General features: G+C 38.9%; 1 protein-coding gene across 1 annotated transcript; it reads right to left on the reverse strand.

Annotated features, from left to right (window-relative positions):
• Positions 1–920: 920 nt before the first annotated feature.
• LOC122913975 (NXPE family member 4-like) lies at positions 921–12,343 on the reverse strand. The gene is given in 6 exon segments (XM_044260621.1): positions 921–1,115; positions 1,237–1,702; positions 6,503–6,685; positions 11,345–11,375; positions 11,378–11,411; positions 11,922–12,343. Coding segments are annotated over 6 exon segments (1,296 nt in total). The 5' UTR covers positions 12,329–12,343; the 3' UTR covers positions 921–940.
• Between the last annotated feature and the right edge of the window lie 8,478 nt (positions 12,344–20,821).

Below are 20,821 nucleotides of genomic sequence, written 5' to 3' on the forward strand. Positions count from 1 at the left end.
TGGATTCTTCTCCTACCCACTGCATCTTTCAACTGAAATTCTATCAGCCATTCTTGTTTGGTCAAGTTTTGGAAGGTCTGTTAGAACTTAAGAGAAAGAGATTAAAATGTTAACCTACATGTGTAGATTATAGGAACCAATGTTTTTGATCATCTACATTGTAGTTTTCCAATACATTTCAAGCAGTGGAGCTTTCTTCAAATCAAAAGCCCTCCGACAAGTCCAACACACCTGTAAGTTAGCCTGGCTGCTGGCCTGGCTGACATGGTGTGCCAGAACTTGCACCCTGCCTGCCAGGCACCTGTTCTAAGTCTTACCCCTCCAGGCGGTACCCGAAGTATGACCTACAGCACACAGATCTGCACAGAGCAAGGTCTGAAGAAATCACAAGCCTTCGACTGACTCCTTAATTTGGGAACTAGGCCGAGAGAGCTGATGTGCTTTATTCAAAGTTGTGACCAACTTCTTGAATCCTAGGGAACTGTGCCTTTACACGTATTGTCTTTTATTCCTGGAGGATAAATTCTATCAAATCTGATTAGCTCCTACCAGTGGGAGTTCTTATAGGGAGAGAAAAGTCAGAGGGTTTCAGTATCCAGGAGGCCTTGCCTAGAATTCTGTTGCCCCTTTAGGACAGCAGCCATGGAGAATTGCCTTACAGAATTTCTCTTGCCACTTGGAAATCATCTTGAGCTTGTCTTTAGCAGCAGAGACAAGAAAATGGGACTGCTTTCTCCAAATATTTTCAGATAACTTCATTGCACGGGATTTCCATGAATCAGAGACTGCTTATAACCATTAGGTGTCTTGACTTCCCATTTGTGAAGAGTAGCAGGACTCTGGTCAAGAAGTGGGCATTTCTAATTTTTATTCTTAAGTGGATGCCCAATTGTAAATAATTTGGTTGAATCGGCGGTTTATGGATTAGCCATAGTGCAGACTATCTCATGCTAATTGGTAGTTCAGAGCCAAACACAGGAACGGGCACAATAGCAAACACTTTATAAATGTTTTTAATTAAGTGAATGGATTTCAGAGGGGTCATCTGGCAAATAGAGTTTAACAATATACTAACTTGATTTATCACTACAGATTGCGGCAGGTGGACATTATTTTTTTTTTTTTTTTTGTGTGAAAAGGATTTATTTATTTTTTTTTGTGGTAACAAATACATTTTTTTTCTCCCAATTTATTTATTTTCAGAAAAACAGTATTCATTATTTTTTCACATTATTGGTGCCACGTGCAATTGTTGTATTCCAAGCATCAATGATACCCACATTGAGATCTTGAAAGATATCCTTAATGGCAAGATACTGGACATAACCATGAAAGTCACTGAATCTTTCCACATCACCGTGCATCTCTCTGATGTTTTCTGCCTTGATAATAACCACAGTGTCTGGGCTTCATAGAAGAAGACATTGAACAGCCTTGTGGATACTGAGGGTCCTTTGGATAAAAACATCAATGGGGAAGGGTCTGAAATGCTGGCCCAGAGAAATAGCAATGACCGTGCTCTTTCCTCCTCCAGTTCTGTCAATGACTCGAGCTATATATTCAATTTCTTTCACTGAATAGGTCAATGGTCCAATCAGAGGGTAGCCATGTTTTTGCCACTGGATGTTGATATTCTTGTCCAAGTCCACAGCAAGTTGGTGTTGAAGTCTTCCAGATTCATGCAGATCCATGGACTTCAGTGCTGATGACCAATAGGCAATCCCAAAATGAAACAAGTGAGAAGTTACAAAGATGATAAAGACAGAAGAAAAGGTTTGGTGTTTATAACACGTCAATCATGACTGATTACAGGCTTAAATGAAGGAATAGTTTTGAAACTTACTTGAACAATCCGAAGTATTCCACGGATAAGAAGTTATATAAGAAGTTCCCTTGTAGAATGATGTAGAAGCAAATTGCCTGGGGATGGTAAGCACTGATGTAACTTAAGTTATATATATAGAATATATATAAGTATATAAAATTCCAGTCTTAGGGAAACAGAGTATTTGGAGAAATAGGTTTACTTGTGTGTGTGTGTGTGTGTGTGTGTGTGTGTGTGTGTGTTTAATGCAAAGACATCAATTAGTACTTTCTCTATCCTCAAGCTTAATCTACAGCTCACAAGATGTACAAAACAATACCTAAAAAATTAACTACATCATGCTCCAATGAAGTTACGCCAGTGCTTACCATCCCCAGTCAGTTTGCTTTATGTGGTTCTACAAGAGAACATATGTAACTTCTTATCCATAGAACACACACAATTGTCATGTTGTAGAAGATCAAGAGATTAAATGACCTACTCAGGGTTACACAGCTAGGGACAGATGCTGCACCTCGATTTGAAATTCCTCCCAATTCTTGTGAAAACTGTCTACCCAATCTTGGAACCCATGAAAATAGGAGCCTAATATGAATAGAATAAAATGAAGTCCTTCCATTTTCCATCCTATAAATTAGGCCTTTATCAGACTACTGGGGCCAGCTGCTTTGTAGTCAGAACTTCTGAGGAAAATATGTAGAAAAGGATTATTAATGCTTTGTAACAAGTGCCATCTTTGAAGTAAAGGGCTATATTTAAAGTTTTCACCCACGGCGTTTGAAAATAAAGACACCGGAGCATTAGTTGAAGGAAAATGGCAGTATCATTGTCTTCGTTCTGCTTCTAATTTACTTCAATTTCCTTTTCCAAAGCCTGCTATAAAATATAACTTTTAACAAAACGTGCAACAGATATTTTGCTACAATTTAAAAGGTTAGACAAAGAGGGGGTAATTCATTAAATTCTGGGCTTTTCATAACCTAAGAGATCCACTGTTACACGGAATGTGATGCTGAAGATTACCCCCAGATCCTGAGTTTTACAGATGAGGAAACTGAGGTCTGCAGGAGTTCAGAGGTCACAGTCTACAACTCTCCCCCTTTTGTTGCGAATTCTACCTATTGCTTGGAGCCAAGTTCCTACTGTTTTTCCCTTTTTATTGGGAGGACCTTCTAAGTTTGAGATCCCAAGAGAAGCAGCATGTCAGGCCATAACAGAACCACAGAAGGTGCACTGTCCCCAGGGAAGACAGACAAGACCCAGGACCCAGTAGGCAGGAAGCTTGCCAGGTAAGAGTGCTCAGATCTACCAGTGAATTCTGAATTATTATTGGTGCGTCCTTTGTTTAGTAGGTGGAGCAACTGGTCTAGGATTCTAGCCACTGGATTCCAACCCCAACTTGGACATGGGATACAGCTATAGTAGCTCTTGTTTACTGGACCCTATGTGTCTATGGGCCTTGCTTGTTAAGTATTTATAACCATTATCTCATTTAGTCTTCATAACAACCACCAGATAATATTATTGTGTAGCTGGATGAGGAAAATGAGGCACAGAAAATAAGTAACAAGTCAAAGGTTATCGCTTCTAAGTAGCACAATCTATGTATGTTAGATAACACAGCCCATGCTTGTATGTATTATTTCTAACTGATACCAAGTCATTGCCTTGCTCCTGGAGTCTCTCTTTTCATGTAACAACAATAGGGATGATAGCTTACCAAAGAGGGCTTACGTCTGTAACAAACAATTCTAAAAGCATTGTATATATTACTTCATTTTACCAGGTGGGTACATTTACCAGGTGGGTACTATTTTCACCTCCATTTTACAGATAAAGAAACTTAGAGGGACAATCCACACCCTTAAGCATTATGCCAACTGTAGAAAATGGACAATACAAGATCTTACATTGTTTTCAGCTCTGTCAATGACTTTCTGGACATGCTGGCTACATTCTGAGGTATGCATTGGGATAGGGATGGAATAACCTTCTCTGCACATCCTCCATTCCAGTTAGATGAATGTATTCTTTTAAAGGTGGGATTCATTCATGGGCTACAAGGATGATTCAACATTCCCAAATCAATCAATGTGATAGAACAAATTAAGAAATGAGAAGAGAGAAGAACCACATGGTCCTCTCAATTGATGCAGAAAAAGCATTTGACAAAATCCAGCATCCGTTCCTGATTAAAACGCTTCAAAGTATGGGGATAGAGGGAACATTCCTGAACTTCATCAAATCTATCTATGAAAGACCCACAGCAAATATCATCCTCAATGGGAAAAAGCTTGCAGCCTTCCCGTTGAGATCAGGAATAAGACAAGGATGCCCACTTTCACCACTCTTGTTCAACATAGTATTAGAAGTCCTAGCAACAGCAATCAGACAACAAAGAAAAATGAAAGGTATCCAAATTGGCAATGAAGAAGTCAAACTCTCTCTCTTCGCAGATGACATGATTCTTTATATGGAAAACCTAAAAGACTCCACCCCAAAACTACTAGAACTCATACAGCAATTCAGTAACGTGGCAGGATACAAAGTCAATGTACAGAAATCAGTGGCTTTCTTATACACTAACAATGAAAATACAGAAAGGGAAATTAGAGAATCGATTCCATTTACTATAGCACCAAGAACCAAAAGATACCTGGGAATAAACCTAACCAAAGAGGTAAAGGATTTGTACTCGAGGAACTACAGAACACTCATGAAAGAAATTGAAGAAGACACAAATAGATGGAAGACCATCCCATGCTCTTGGATCGGAAGAATAAACATTGTTAAAATATCTCTACTGCCTAGAGCAATCTATATTTTTAATGTCATTCGGATCAAAATTCCACCGGTATTCTTCAAAGAGCTGGAACAAATAATCCAAAAATTTTTACGGAATCAGAAGAGACCCCGAATCACTAAGGAAATGTTGAAAAACAAAAATAAAACAAAAATAAAATCACTGGGTGTGGTGAAAAAGTAATGAATACTATTAGGCTGAAAATAAATAAATTTAATAAAAAAATTATTAAAAAAACGGAAAAAAACCCCAAAAAACAAAAAACAAATAATAAAATCACGTTACCTGATTTCAAGCTTTATTACAAAGCTGTGATCACCAAGACAGCATGGTACTGGCATAAAAACAGACACATAGACCAGTGGAACAGAGTAGAGAGCCCAGATATGGACCCTCAACTCTATGGTCAATTAACCTTTGACAAAACAGGAAAAAATATACAGTGGAAAAAAGACAGTCTCTTCAATAAATGGTGCTGGGAAAACTGGACAGCTATATGTAGAAGAATAAAACTCGACCATTTTCTTACACCGTACACAAAGATAAACTCAAAATGGATAAAAGACCTCAACGTGAGACAGGAATCCATCAGAATCCTAGAGGAGAACACAGGGAGTAATCACTTCGATATCAGCCACAGCAACTTCTTTCAAGATATGTCTTCAAAGGCAAAGGAAACAAAAGCAAAAATAAACTTTTGGGACTTCATCAAAATCAAAAGCTTCTGCACAGCAAAGGAAACAGTCAAAAAAACAAAGAGGCAACCCACGGAATGGGAGAAGATATTTGCAAATGACAGTACAGACAAAAGGTTGATATCCAGGATCTATAATGAACTCCTCAAACTCCAACACACATAAAACAGACAATCATATCAAAAAATGGGCAGAAGATATGAACAGACACTTCTCCAATGAAGACACACAAATGGCTATCAGACATATGAAAAAATGTTCATCATCACTAGCCCTCAGGGAGATTAAAATTAAAAGCACATTGAGATATCACCTTACACCAGTTAGAATGGCCAAAATTAACAAAACAGGAAACAACATGTGTTGGAGGGGATGTGGAGAAAGGGGAATCCTCTTCCACTGTTGGTGGGAATGCAAGTTGGTGCAGCCTCTTTGGAGAACAGTGTGGAGATTCCTCAAGAAATTAAAAATAGAACTTCCCTATGACCCTGCCATTGCACTCCTGGGTATTTACCCCAAAGACACAGATGTCGTGAAAAGAAGGGCCATCTGTACCCCAATGTTTATAGCAACAATGGCCACAGTCGCCAAACTATGGAAAGAACCAAGATGCCCTTCAATGGATGTGGATAAGGAAGATGTGGTCCATAAACACTATGGAGTATTATGCCTCCATCAGAAAGGACGAATACCCAACTTTTGTAGCAACATGGACGGGACTGGAAGAGATTATGCTGAGTGAAATCAGTCAAGCAGAGAGAGTCAATTATCATATGGTTTCACTTATTTGTGGAGCATAACAAATAGTATGGAGGACATGGGGAGTTAGAGAGGAGAAGGGAGTTGGGGGAAATTGGATGGGGAGGTGAATCATGAGAGACTATGGACTCTGAAAAACAACCTGAGGGGTTTGAAGTGGCGGGGGGGTTGGAGGTTGGGGTACCAGGTGGTGGGTATTATAGAGGGCAGGGGTTGCATGGAGTACTGGGTGTGGTGAAAAAATAATGAATACTGTTATGCTGAAAATAAATTTAAAAAAAAAGGAAAGACAATTATGTCTTGAAAAGTTTCAGTGTGTTGTGGTTAAGAAATATGAAGAAGGCATATCCTACTGCTTCCTTGGAACAAAAAGTGAAATTTCTGAAAGGGATATATATAATAGTCTACACTGAGGCATACTGTCGATACTGTTTTTGAAATATTCCATCCACTGGAGGATTGTGGAATTGGCCATTAGATATATGAATTTTCCTCTTAGGCATTCTTTTATTTTGATTGGAGTCAAACTACAGGAGACTGGAATCCATGTCTCCCCCCAAAAAGAATCCTCTGGATAAAATTTAAATATTTGTTTGGCTTCCTCTGAAACTAATCAGTTCTTGCATAGTAATAAAAATTCAATTATTTTATCATTTTAGCCCATTTTACCCTCAAGTTTCTCACACTTTATCATAGTGTCATAAGTGACATCATCAAACTGGAAATTCTTTGAATAGAGGGTCCAGGATGGCAGCACAGGCACATCCTGAACTCACCCCCTTCCATGGATACACCAAGTCTACCACCACATTCACAGCAATTCCTCCTGAAGAACTGAGGGCTGGTTGAACAGCTACTTCACAATGAACAACAGAGGGACCACAAAGAGGAGGATAAAAAGATGATGGTAACCGTAGGAGCCCTACCTCCAGTGCAGCAACTTGATTAGGGAGGGATATCAGACTTGCTTGTCCTGGGACATAGTAAAAAACAGCTATTTAAAAGGCAGCTAGTGTTTAAGTAAAGGAAATCCACTCACTCACACTGAATCATCTGCCAAAAAAGTAGTGGAACTACTGAAACTCTTTTTGGGGCTGGAGATGGACAAGGGGTGGGGGTGTGTGTGTGTGTGTGTGTGTGCGTGTGTGTGCGTGTGCGTGCGTGTGTGCGCGCGCGCGTGCGTGCGTGTGTGTGTGTGTGTGTGTGTGTGCTCCCCCTCCACTGTAATAGCCTGGATGGGGGCAGAGTCCAGGTGCTCTAGCCAGTTTATTAGGGCTGCCCTAGGAAGTCCCAGGCCTCTAGTTCACATCAGCTCCCACTGCCCCCAAAGGCACCACCCCATGCCAACAGTTTGGGCCCTCCCCAGCTCCATCTGTCCTGCCAACGGGCCCCAGAATGGCAGGCCACGGGATTTCCCCAGGCCATGCCTGACCCAGCTACCCTGCCAAGGTGGCTCAGGCAGCCCTGGCATGGTGGACACCAGGAACCCACTGGCATGTACCCACTCCAGACTCAGCCATCTCACAAGGATGGACATAGCAGGATCCCCTGACCCATGCCCACTCCAGGCCCAGCTATCTCATGAGGGTGGCCCCACCCCAGTAACACCCTGGAGACCCCAGGCCCATGCCCGCTCCAGCCCCAGTCATCCAGGTTTTGGCAACCTGGTGCCAAAACCACCAGGCACACAGTTTACATAAAGAATGCTCCTATACAAGGTCACTCTTTTAAGACAGAGAGAGGTAACTATTCTGCTTAATTCATTAAAAAAAAATAACAAAACAAAACAAAATAAAACCCACAAAAAGTCAAGCAAAACAAGGAACAAAGAATTACGTTCCAAATGGAAAAAAAAAAAAAACCAAAACATTAAAACCCCAGAGAAACCCAAATGAAATAAAGAAAAGTAATTGACGCGATAAAGTGTTCAAAGTAACGGTTATAAAGAGACTGACCAAGATGGGCAAATGGAGAACTTCAGTAAAGAGTTAAAAAATGTAAAAATGAGTCAGCGCTAAAGAACACAAACTGAAATGAAGGTAAACTAGAGTAAACCAACAGTGGATTAGATGAAACAGAGGAATGGAATCTTCTGGAAATGATAGAGGGTTTTCTTTAAACAGAAAATGGGCTATCAGGAGAAATACACATATTTATATATAAATACATAGAATACATATATATATATATATATATATATATAGAAGAAAAAGTTAATTGATAAAGGCAACTATACAGTGAAGGTAGTAAATCAGCCACTTAAAGAACTAGTATGAACGTTAAAAACAAAAATAGGTTAAACTATGACCATAAAAACAGTTAAAGGTTACACAAAATAAAAAGACATAAAATAAGACATCAAAAAAAAAAATGGGCAGTGGGGTGAATAAAATTGTACTGTTTTATGATGCATTTAACCTTAATTGACTATCAGCTTAATACATATATGTGAATATATGAACCTTATGGTATCCATGAACAAAAATCTATAATAGGTAAACAAAAGAGGAAGGAACCCAAATATAACTGTCAAGAAAATAAACTAAAAGGGAAGACAAGAACAGAAGAACCATAAAAAGAACCGGAAAACAATGAATAGAATAGCATTAAGTACATACCTATCTATAATTAACTTAAGTGGACTAAATGCTCTAATCAAAAGGAAAGAAAGAGAACAGAATGCACAAGTTACCAATATTAGAAATGAAAAAGGATCACTAAAGATTCTGTAGACATTAAAAGGGTAACAAGGCAATATTACAATACAAGTGAATGCCAACAAATTTCAAAATTTAGGGGAAATGGATAAATTCTTTGAAAAATACAACTTACAAAATTGATACAAGATGAAACAGAACATCTGAATAGGCATATTCATGTGAAATAAATTAAATTTATAATTAAAACTTCTCAGAAAGGAAAAAACAGACATAAGGTGGGAAAACAGATTAAAAAACTAAGACCACCTGTATGCTGCCTACAAGAGATTCATTTCAGATCTAAAGACACACAGGCTGACAGTGAAGGAAAGCAAGATATTCCATGCAAATGAAAATTAAAAAGAAAGCTGGTACACAATATTTGTGTAGGACAAAATAGACTTTAAAACAGAGAAAGGCATCACATAATGATAAAGGGCTAAATCCAAGCTGGGGATATAATGTTTGTAGTATTTATGCAACCCAACATAGGAGCACCTAAATACATAAAACAAATATTAACAGACACAAGAGAAATTGACAGTAGCACAATAATAGTAGAAGACTTAAATACTCCATGCTTCCATCAATGGTTACATCATCCAGATCCTTTTAATAAGGAAACCCTGGCCTTAAATGACACATTAGATCAAAAAGACTTAACAGAGATCTATAGAAAATTTCATTCAAAACCTTCAGAACACACATTTTTAAAGTGCATAGGGAACATTCTCCAGGATAGATCACGTGTTAGGCCACAAAATAAGTTTCATTAAATTCAAAAAGACTGAAATCTTACCAAGCATCTTTTCCAATCACAATGGTATGAAACTAGGAATCAATTACAAGAAGAACTGGAAAAACCATGAACACATGGACAGCAAGTTACTAAACAACTAATGGGTTAAAAAAATCACAGGAAGTAAAAAAAAAAAAAACATTTTGAGGCAAATGAAAACAGAACCACAGCTCCCCCAAATCTATGGGACATAGCAAAAACAGTTCTAAGAGAAAGTTTGTAGCACTATAGCAAAAAATAAACCAAAAATGTCCAAATAAACAGTCCAATTTTATACCTAAAGAAACTAGAGAAAAAGAACAAAGCCTGAAGTTAGAAAAAGAAAAGACTTACTAAAGATCAGAGTGGAAAAAAAATGGAAGAGAACATGAAAAAAAAAAAGAAAAGAAAAGATCAATGAACTAAAAGCTGGTTGTTTGAAAAGGTAAACAGAATCAATTAACCACTATCCAGATTCATTAATGAAAATAAGAGAACACAAATAAAATTGGAAATGAAAAAGGAGGGGTGCCTGCTGACAGTCAGTTAAGCGTCTACTTTTGGCTCAGGTCATGATCCCAGGGTCCTGAGATAGAACCCCACATCTGGTTCCCTGCTCAACAGGAAGCCTTGCTTCTCCCTCTCACCTGCCCTTCCCCCTCATTCATTAGCTCTGTCCCTCTATCTCTCAAATAAATAAAATCTTTAAAAAAAAAAGTGAAAACAGAGAGCTCACAAATGATACTACATATGTAAAATACAATAAGAGATTATATGAAAAATTACAGGCCAAAAATTTGGAAAACCTAGAAGAAATGAACAGCTTCCCAACTCTGAAATAAAAAGAAATAGAAAATCTGAAGAGACCAATTACAAGGGCTGAAAATGAATCAGTAACTCAAAACTTTTCAAAAAGCCGAAGTCCAGAACCAGACAGCTTCACAGGTGAATTCTAATAAATACCCAAAGAAAATTTGATACCTAGTTTTCTCAAATTATTCTAAAAAAATTATAAAGAAAGAATGCTTCCAAACTCATTTTGTATGGCCAGCACTACTGTGATACCAAAAATAGGCAAATACATCACACACACAAAATTATAGGTCAATATCCATGATGAACTTAGATGAAAAAAACCTTAACAAAATACTGACAAACCAAATTCAACAATACATTAAAAAGATCATATACCACACTTGAATGGGATTTATTTCGGGAATGCAAGGATGCATTGCAAGGATGTGCAATACCTGCAAATCAATGTGATACATTTATGAGCAAATTAGGATACAAATCACATGATCACCTTAATAGATGCAGAGAATGAATATGACAACATTCAATACACGTTTATAAGAACTCTTAACAAATTGAGTATTTAAAAAAAACATATCTCTACATAAGAGACTCTTAGATGGAGGTTAGAAACCTCTAGATGGTGATTTTTGGGCTTATAGTAATGTGGGAAGGAGACGGTGGTGCTGATGTGGGGAGGGAAACACCTAGGTGTAAATAGAGTTTTGACAGTTGAAGGTTATCGTGTTGAATGAGCAGGTAATCTGTTGCCCGATAAATAGATTAATGATGAATTACAGTTACTTAAACAGGTTTATGATACCCTAGTGATTCCAATCATTTATTCACTTGGGTAACTGATATCCTGGCTCACCACGGAGAAGACTGATGTGCAGAGATACCAATAGGGCAGATAACAATGAACAAGTCCACCAGAACAAAGAAACCCTTTGAATGAGTTTAGTACCCATCATCCCAGGGAGAACTTACTGTTGCATTTGGAGACATTCATGGCATTGTTGCATTGTTTTCCATAATCTCTACACCCACATTTGCCCTTAAAGAGACAGATACAAAAATTAATCTGCAGGTGACCCCAAAGATCAGAAAACATTAACATCCACATTACTTATTGCTTCAGTGATTTCTTAGTGCTAATAATTGGCTACTGTACCCATAATTTCAGGCCATTGATTACATTTTCCTTCCTTTGTTTATTAGTCCAGGGGTACAGATACCCAGAAGGGGTGCAAGGTAATCTATTGAGGCACATTAAGAATATATTTGAGCATGCACTTACATGTATGTTCCTCATTCCCTTTCAATTTTTATTTTGTTTACATATCTTTTTATTTCACTGATAAGGGTTAAATATCCAGAAAGACTGGGGACTACTGGAACATCAACACTGTCCCCAAATGAAAATGAATTCACAGATTTTTTTTTTCTAAAATGGCTCTTCATAGAGTCCCAAAATTGATATATTCAGAGCACTTTCCTTTGGATCAACATGGAGGCTAAATCATTGCCACATTTTCCCAGGTAGTCTCCCGAAATAATTATTTACCATTTGAAGAGGCTCCCTTCTTGTCTGCTAAGAAAAGAAACCTCCGTGTTTTTGGAATGCATGTGAGTGAGTGCAGCACAGGGCATGTACTGAGGTCTCACGCCATAGAAGGATTCTTGGTCTTGAGCACCCACGTACTCACAGAGCTCAGTGCTAGAGTTTAAAACCAGGGCCCAGTCAGTGTCAACATGGGAGATGCCACTGGCAAATTGGCCTGTGAACATCACCCTGTCATAGCCTTGGTTCCTTGCCCTCCAGAGAGCCAACACCCCTTCACCGGGGTGGATGAGTAGGACAGACAGAGAGACCCAGCCCTCCCGGAAGAGGGTGAAACTGATAAGGTAAGTGCCATTGTTGAAGTCTGTCACCTTTCCAGAAGCACCTGCCTTCAGGGCTGGGGAGGACATCCTGGCCCTCCGGAAGTGCCCGCCATATTCCTTCCTGTGACTCAAGTGGTCCCTCACCCCCAGCAGGATGTCTAGCTGATCCCCCCTGCAGTAGACATCTTGAGGGTGGAGGATGGTGGTTGTGCCGTGTGTGGCATTGGTGGTGGTGCTCATGTGGGTGAAAGGTCTGGTTGGGATCAACTGGTCTAGTTTCTCTATGATTCTCTTTATTCTTAGCTCAGTCTCTGCTGATGAAACTACTGGATGCAGTGGTAATTCAGGACTTCATGATAAAGTTCTAGTGATGAAGGGAAGGGGGCAACTTAAATACCGTCCATATCTGAAATGATAATGAATACAATAAAGATATAGAGAATGTTTTTATGTAATATGATTTTTGGTAGGCTAGCCAACTTTGATCTCTTATAGAATAATGGGACATAAAAAAATAAAATGATACTGAGATTTTATCATCGTGTATGTTTCATGGGAAAAATAATTTTCTTTAAATTTGGTGGTGGAACTCCATTTTTCACTGGCTAATATATTTTGGGTTCTAGGATCTTCTTCCCTAAAATGATGGTAAAATAGACATTTGCTGGGCAGTTGTGAATACATGGAAAATGTTTTTTAACTGCATAGCGCACAACAAATGTTTATTGTCCTATTATGTCTTAATCTTAAAACTAGAATTCAGTCATTAAAAAAATCCCTAAGAAAATGTTTAAGATGCATGGGGCTTTGGGGCACCTGGGTGGCTCTGTGGGTTAAGCCTCTGCCTTCGGCTTGGGTCATGATCTCAGGATCCTGGGATCGAGTCCCGCATCGGGCTCCCTACTCAGCAGGGAGCCTGCTTACCCCTCTCCCTCTGCTGCTCCCCCCGCTTGTGCTCTCTCCTTCTCTCGCTCTCTGTCAAATAAATAAATTCTTAAAAAAAAAAAGATGCATGAGGCTTTTATGTAAAATGTGATTTTTTCCATTTGATATTTTATATGTTGCTTAAACATTCTATGATATGTATCAGTATTTTTCAGATTGCTTTAGTTAACTTAGGAAATAATAAACATAGGTTTATAAAAATATTTATTTTCTAGGGGTGCCTGGGTGGCTCAGTGGGTTAAAGCCTCTGCCTTCAGCTGAGATCATGGTCCCAGGGTCCTGGGATCGAGCCCAATATCAGGCTCTCTGCTCAGCGGGGAGCCTGCTTCCTCCTCTCTCTGACTGCTTCTCTGCCTACTTGTAATCTCTGTCAAATAAATAAATAAAAATCTTTTTAAAAATATTTATTTTCTAATAAAAATAGCACTGATTATTAAAAATGAGACAATGCCAAACTATATAGGCCAATAATTGATATGTCACTGTTAATATTTTGGTGATTTTTCTTTCATTCTCTACATGCCATTTCACACGATTGTGAATAAACTGAATATTACCAATGAATTTTGATATTTTAAAAATCAGTTGTTAGAAACCCCACCTTATGGGACACCTGGGTGCCTCAGTTGGTTAAGCTGCTGCCTTTGGCTCAGGTCATGATCCCAGAATCCTGGGATCGAGTCCTGCATCAGGCTCCTCGCTTGGCAGGGAGCCTGCTTCTCCCTCTGCCTCTGCCTGCCTCTCTGCCTGCCTCTCTGCCTGCTTGTCCACCTCTGCCTGCCTCTCTGCCTGCTTGTCCGCTTGCGCACTCTCTCTCTCTCTGACAAATAAAATCTTAAAAAAAAAAAAAAAAAAAAAAAGAAACCTCATCTATATCATTGGCTCACATAGTATTCCAGCCCATGGATACAGCTTAATATTTTACATATTTCCATCTTTTTGGACATTTATTGCATTCAACTTTTCTCTCACTTATACTTCAATATAAACCTTTGTTATAAATCTTTGCAATCCAGGTTATTGGTCCAATGTGGTGACACTGTTAAAGGTCTTTTTCTTTTTTTAAATTTATTTGTAAGAGAGACGGAGAGCACGCATGCGCACGTGAACACAAGCAGAGGGAGTGACAGGGAGAGGGAGAAGCAGGTTCCCGTGCCCAGCAAGGAGCCGGATGCAGGGCTCCCTCCCAGGACCCTAGGATCATGACGTGAGCCGAAGGCTGATGCTTAGCCAACTAAGTCACCCAGGTGTCCCAACACTGTTAAAGGTCTTAATATACACTATGAAATTGTTCTCCAGAACAATTCTCCTGCTGATAACAATGATAAACTCTAAACCATAAAGAAAGAAAATCTCTGCAAGTGCTGCAAAGTGGCCACCACAAGCAGATGGACACTGGACAGAAGCTGAAACTTGGAGTGAAGAACAGCACCGGATTGTATTATGAAGGGCGCTATCTACCGTTCTTCAGGCAAAAGGGGGATTATACAAATAGAAACACAGATCTTCAGGAGAGAACGAACAACACCAGAAATGGTAACTATATGGATAAATACAAAATACTATGGACATTGGGGAGGGCGCATGCTATGGTGAGTGCTGTGACTTATGTAAGCCTGATGTTTCACAGAACTGTATCCTGAAGCAAATAATACACTACATGTTAATAAAAAAAAAAACTGAATGTTTGTGTCCTAAGTTCTCTAAAATACATGTAATTATTCTAAATAAGAACTGTAATTTTGTAATAATATGACAATGATGGCATAAAGAATGGCTTGGTAAATCGAAGTAAATGTTTGAAAGGTTATTACAGATCACACAAAGTAGCAGGATACTAACTATAAAAGAATATGCATTATAATCTCTAGAGGAGCTACTTAAAAAAAAAACTTACAGCTGTAAAAAGAATAAAGAAACTAATAGGAAATTCTAAAAAAAAAAAAAAATCTCAATTAATCCAAAAAGAGGAACAGAGAGGCCAAAGAGAAAACGAACAGCAAGTGGGTAGACCTACATCCATTCAATAATTTCACTAACAGTAAGTTGACTGGACATTCTAAGAGAGATAAAAAAGCAAGACCCAACTAGTTGCTATTTATCAAGAATGTAGTTTAAATATAAAGTTTTCTATACATTGAAAGTAAAGATGAAAACAACATGCCCTGTAAGCATGAAAAAGCTAATATTAATGTTAAAATAGACAAGACAATGTGTTTCACCAGACATAGACATGGACATTTCAAAGAGTGGTAAGAATCAATTTCTCAGAAAACATAGCATTATAGATGTGTATTGTGCCTACGTGGACATATATTTTATGCGAAACAAAATTTGACAGAATTAAAGGGACAGAAATCCATAATAATCATTAAAAACTTAAAATCTGTCTCAGTAGTTGCTATAGGAACTTAAACCTTAAAACTACTATCTCAGTAGTTGCTATTTAGATTAAAAAATGAGTAATGACCTAGAGAATATGAATGTTATCATAGTAATTAATGTCTTAACCATCACAATGCACTACAAGGTATTTTTTAATTGCTATAACTTCACATGAAAATTTCAAGTGATGTTTAGTATGATAGAGTATTACTCTGTGCAAAATATGTTTTGGTAAAAAATAAGCAGGAAAACCTGATTCAAGATGAAGGGCGAAAGACATATTATAGCCTCAATTTCCCACTATCATGGGGGATATCCCACTCAATATTCCACTATCAATTTCCACATCATGACCTGAGCCAAAGGCAGAGGCTTTAACCCACTGAGCCACCCAGGTGCCCTAAGCACAAGACTCTTGATCTCAGGGTTATGAGTTTGAGCCCCACATTGGGCAGAATGATTACTTAAAAAAAAAAAGAAAGGAAGGAAGGAAGGAAGGAAGGGAAAGAAAGAAAGAAAGAAAGAACGAAAGAAAGAAAGAACGAACGAAAGAAAGAAAGAAAGAAAGAAAGAAAGAAAGAAAGAAAGAAATCTGAAAAACAAAAGGCAGAGGAGCTTAGATCAAGGAAGAAAATCATGGCTCCAAATGCAGGTCAATGAGAATTCTGCAGAAGGTGGAAGCCATTCCAAGGAAGCAGTTCAATAATAAAATACCCAATTTAGGGGCATCTTAAAAAGATTTTATTTATTTATTTGACAGACAGAGACCACAAGTAGGCAGAGAGGCAGGTAGGGTCGGGGGGTAGGCAAGTGGGCCTCAATCCCAGTACCCTGAGATCATGACCTGAGTCGAAGGCAGAGGCTTTAATCTATGGAGCCACCCAGGTGCCCTTAAATAAAATCTTAAAAAAAAAAAAAAGATTTATGATCATGAGAAACAGTGTAAAACTGAGCTTGGAAGAGATTAAAGAGGTAATGACTAAATTCAGTGTGGGATCATGTCTTCGGTTCTGGAACAGAAAAAGGACATTAGTGGAAAAAACTGTGACATTCAAATAAAGTCTGTAGTTTAGCTAACAGTCACTAATGCACCAATGTTAATTTCTTGGTTCTGTACACTGTCCCATAATCATACAAGATGTTATTATGTGAAGCTGGCTGAAGACTATATAAGAGCCCTCTATACTGTTTTTGAAAACCTTTCTATACTTATAAAATTATTTCAGATTAAAAAACTTAGGAGCGCCTGGGTGGCTCAGTCAGTTAAGCATCTGTCTTTGGCTCAGGTCATGAACCCAGGGTCCTGGAAATGAGCCTGTGCTGGGCTCTCTGCTCAGTGGGGAGACTGCTTCTGCCTCTGTCCCGCTCCCTACCCCTCATCCTCCGCCCCTTACTCTGGCTTGTGGGTGCTCTTTGTCTCTCAAATAAAATCTTTATAAATTTTTTAAAACTTTCTCAAATGGTAGAAATAATATATTTCTCCATGAAATGTTTCATTTTCCCTATATTGTCTACCAAATAATTCAGCAAATGATTTATGTCTATACAGAAGAGGTGTTATGACTTCTACTGTTTCATGTTGTCATCTACGCCTGGTAGAGTTCTAGGCTTTTCATCTCGCTTGGTATGTTTTTCATCTATGAATGCTGCACTTTTTTTTTTTTTTAAGATTTATTTATTTTTTGAGCAAGAGGGAAAAAGAACATGGGAAGGATGGGGAGAAGGGAAGGAGAGACAATCTCACCCAGACTTCATGTTGAGCATGAAAACTGACGTGGGGCTTGATCCCACCACCCAAGATCATGACCTGAGCCAAAATCAAGAGTCAGAGCCACCCAGCTGCCCCAGCATTTTTTTTTTTAAACATGTCTTTGTGTATCTTATTTTCTGGGGGTAAATCCACTTTTAATGCTCCAAATTTTCAAAATTAGCTAAAATTAGCGATCCACTGTACCTTTCTGTTCCCATGTTGTTAAGAATCCATGCTCCTAGATTGAGGCTCCAAGATAGAATACTAACAGGATGCTGGTTCCTTTGTTTGATTCAACACCAGGTGTGCCACAGAAGGGAGAAGCTGGTATATTTAGATCTTAGTAAAAGCTGTAAGAAATCCTGAGGAAGTCCAAGATAATTGGATTCTGATGTCCCTGTTGGAGGTTAGCCTTTAGGAGGAGGAAGCCAAGCCAGGGCAGGAGAAAGCTGGTAGTCAGGAACAGGGTAAAGATGGAGGCAAGCATTCTGGGTCCTTTTAATTTCCTTGCAGTGCCCTGGTTAGAACACTGCTACCTGGTGACTATAGGGGAGAGAAGGGGCAGCACCATCTTTCAGGACCTACCTGGAGGCGGTGTAACCCCATCCAGCCCCGCTACAGAAACCTGAGAGCAGGGAGGAGAAACCCACAGGTGCAAATGAGCGAATTAGTCCTCAGCTTTAACTCCTTCCTTCTTGCTACCCATGGGAAGGCTACTGTCTTTTTTTTCCAGATGGTACTTTATTGTGTGGGATTTCTCCATGCCTATAGCATGTTTAATATTCCCAACCCCTTGCCCCAAATGCTTTAGCAACAGTGTCATCACAGCAGCCGCCAAATTCCCTGCACATATTTCCCAACACCATTTTTGGTTGAGAAGCTGTGGTTTAGAGGATCGAGTCCCAAGAGGATGACAGCCTTTGGGACAAGCTGTACTTCGGGGAAGGCACAGAAAAGTCACTTGAGGTCAGTGTCACAGTGTGTGTGCATGACAAACTGGAAATTGTTGAGGAAAAATCAAAATGGGCTCTTAGCTCTAAAGACCCCTTCCAAGAATCTCTGTATACTCACTACACTGAGGGCACGAGTGAGGGCTTACAGTTTGGCAGGTTCTCCTAGGGAGACAGGACTGTTGACAGTCACGGATAATCCCAGGGAAATGTGGCATCACAGGAAAAATAATGAGACAGCCGAAGGTACACGCACTACGTAAGAAAGGGAAAAAGTAATGGAACACACTGAACAAGAATTAGAGTTATTATAGTATTAGAGAGCAAGTGTAGATGCTGATTGTCTGATTGGAAAGCAGAAAACAAGCAGTCACTAAAAAAGAACCAGTCGAGGGGCGCCTGGGTAGCTCAGTGGGTTACGCCTCTGCCTTCAGCTCAGGTCATGATCCCTGGGATTGAGTCCCCACATCAGGCTCTCTGCTCAGCAGGGAACCTGCTTCCCCCTCTCTCTCTGCCTGCTGCTCTGCCTACTTGTGATCTTTGTCAAATAAATAAATAAAATCTTAAAAAAATAAAAAAAAGAACCAGTTGAAGCTTCTCGGTCTGAAATAAATAATACCCAGAATAAATGATAGTCTGGTGCAAGAGGAGAATGTATACAGAAGGCCAGTTAGGAAAGTGAAAGATCGGGTTGAGGATCGCTCCCAGAAATCAGAGAGTAAAGAGTTAAAAGAATATGAAAGACAAAAGATCCGGAGCAAAGAAATAAATAGGTCAACATCCATAAGAATCCAAGAAAGACAGGGTAAAATCCAAGTAAACAAACAGACATAATTATTTTCAAGTACATGTGAAAATAAAAAAAATAGACCATGTATGGGGTCACAAGGAAAAACCTCAACAGCTGTTAAATTCATTATTTAAATGTAAATCACAATGAAATCACAACAAAATGTGGACAGTGAATAATAACGAAATTCCTTCCATCAAATGTAGAACGCCACCATGTTATACTGAGAGGGAAATTTACAACTGTAAATACAGCTATTAGATAGCAGGAAGAATGAAGACCACATGAGTTGGATGCCCATGACCAGAACACCAAAGAAGAGCGTGGGAAACTTGAAGTAGTAAAGAAATGCCAAGTAAAAGAGCAGATGTTGATAGGAGCTAAAACAAAGAAGTAATAATCATCAGAACAAAAGTTTAATTCCTAGAACAAAACTAAAACGTGTGCACCTTTCCAATAAATTTGATCAACAGAAAGGAAAAATATACAAATAATCCATCTGGGGAAAAACGGGTTTACTACAGCCGATGCAAAGACGTTTGAAATCACGAGAGAATACTAAAATAACTAGGGCCATACATTTACAAAGCTTGACACAGGAACTATTTTAAAAATATATGGCAATAAAATTGATGGGAGAAGAAATAAACTCAGGAAAGGTGATTATTCTATGCATAGTACCTTCCTTGGAAAGATTATGACATAGGGTGGGGCGGGGAGAATAACTCCGACAGCTGAGAAACCTGGTGAATATCCTCAGCCAGATGACCAAGGTCAACATCAATAGTGACAAATCAAATTGATAAGATGTACCCTTGATACACAGGGATAAAAAAGACACGTCACCTCTGCAGTTTTCTCCAAACCCATAACTTCAACCTAACCATGAGAAATACCAGATACATCCCAACTGCTGAACACTCTATGTAAAATACTTGATCAGTACTCCTGAAAATCAAGTCCTCAAAAACAAGTGAAGTTGGAAAAACTATTACAGCCAGAAGGAATTTAAAAAGACATGCCAGCTAAATGTCACATAGGATCTTGGAACACAGAAAGGACATGATATTAAAAACTAAAGAAATCTGAATACAGTTTTTAGTTAATGACTATGTATCAATACTGGCTCATTAATTATAACCATATACCATAGAATATGTGTTCTCATAGTAACATATACAACATATGCATGTTTATATCATAATATAAATGTTTGATGACAATATTTTAATAACACAGTGTAGAATGAAAAAATATTTAGGAACTCTACTATCTTCCCCATTCTTTAAATCTAAAACTATTCTAAAAAATTAAATTTATTAGGGGTACCTGCGTGGCTCAGTCCATTAAGCCTCTGCCTTCAGCTTAGGTCATGATCTCAGGGTCCTGGGATGGAGCCCCGCATCAAGCTCCCACCTCCAGGGAGAGCCTGCTTCTCCTTCTGCCCCTCCCCTGCTCATGCTCTCTTTCTCTTCCTCTCTCCCAAAAAAATAAAATCTTTAAAAAATTAAATTTATTAAAAAAATCTATGACCTCCCTGATATGAGGAAGTTGAGAGGCAACATGGGGGGTTTGAGGGGTAGGAAAGGGATAAATGAAACAAGATGGGATGGGGAGGGAGACAAACCATAAGAGACTCTTGATCTCACAAAACAAACTAAGGGTTCCTGGGGGGACAGGGGTAGGGAGAAGGTGGTTGGGTTATGGACATCGGGGAAGGTATGTGTAAACCTGGCAATTCATAGACCTGTATCCCTGGG

This window comes from Neovison vison, chromosome 7 (assembly GCF_020171115.1).
Source record: "Neovison vison isolate M4711 chromosome 7, ASM_NN_V1, whole genome shotgun sequence".
Taxonomy (NCBI): domain Eukaryota; kingdom Metazoa; phylum Chordata; class Mammalia; order Carnivora; family Mustelidae; genus Neogale; species Neogale vison.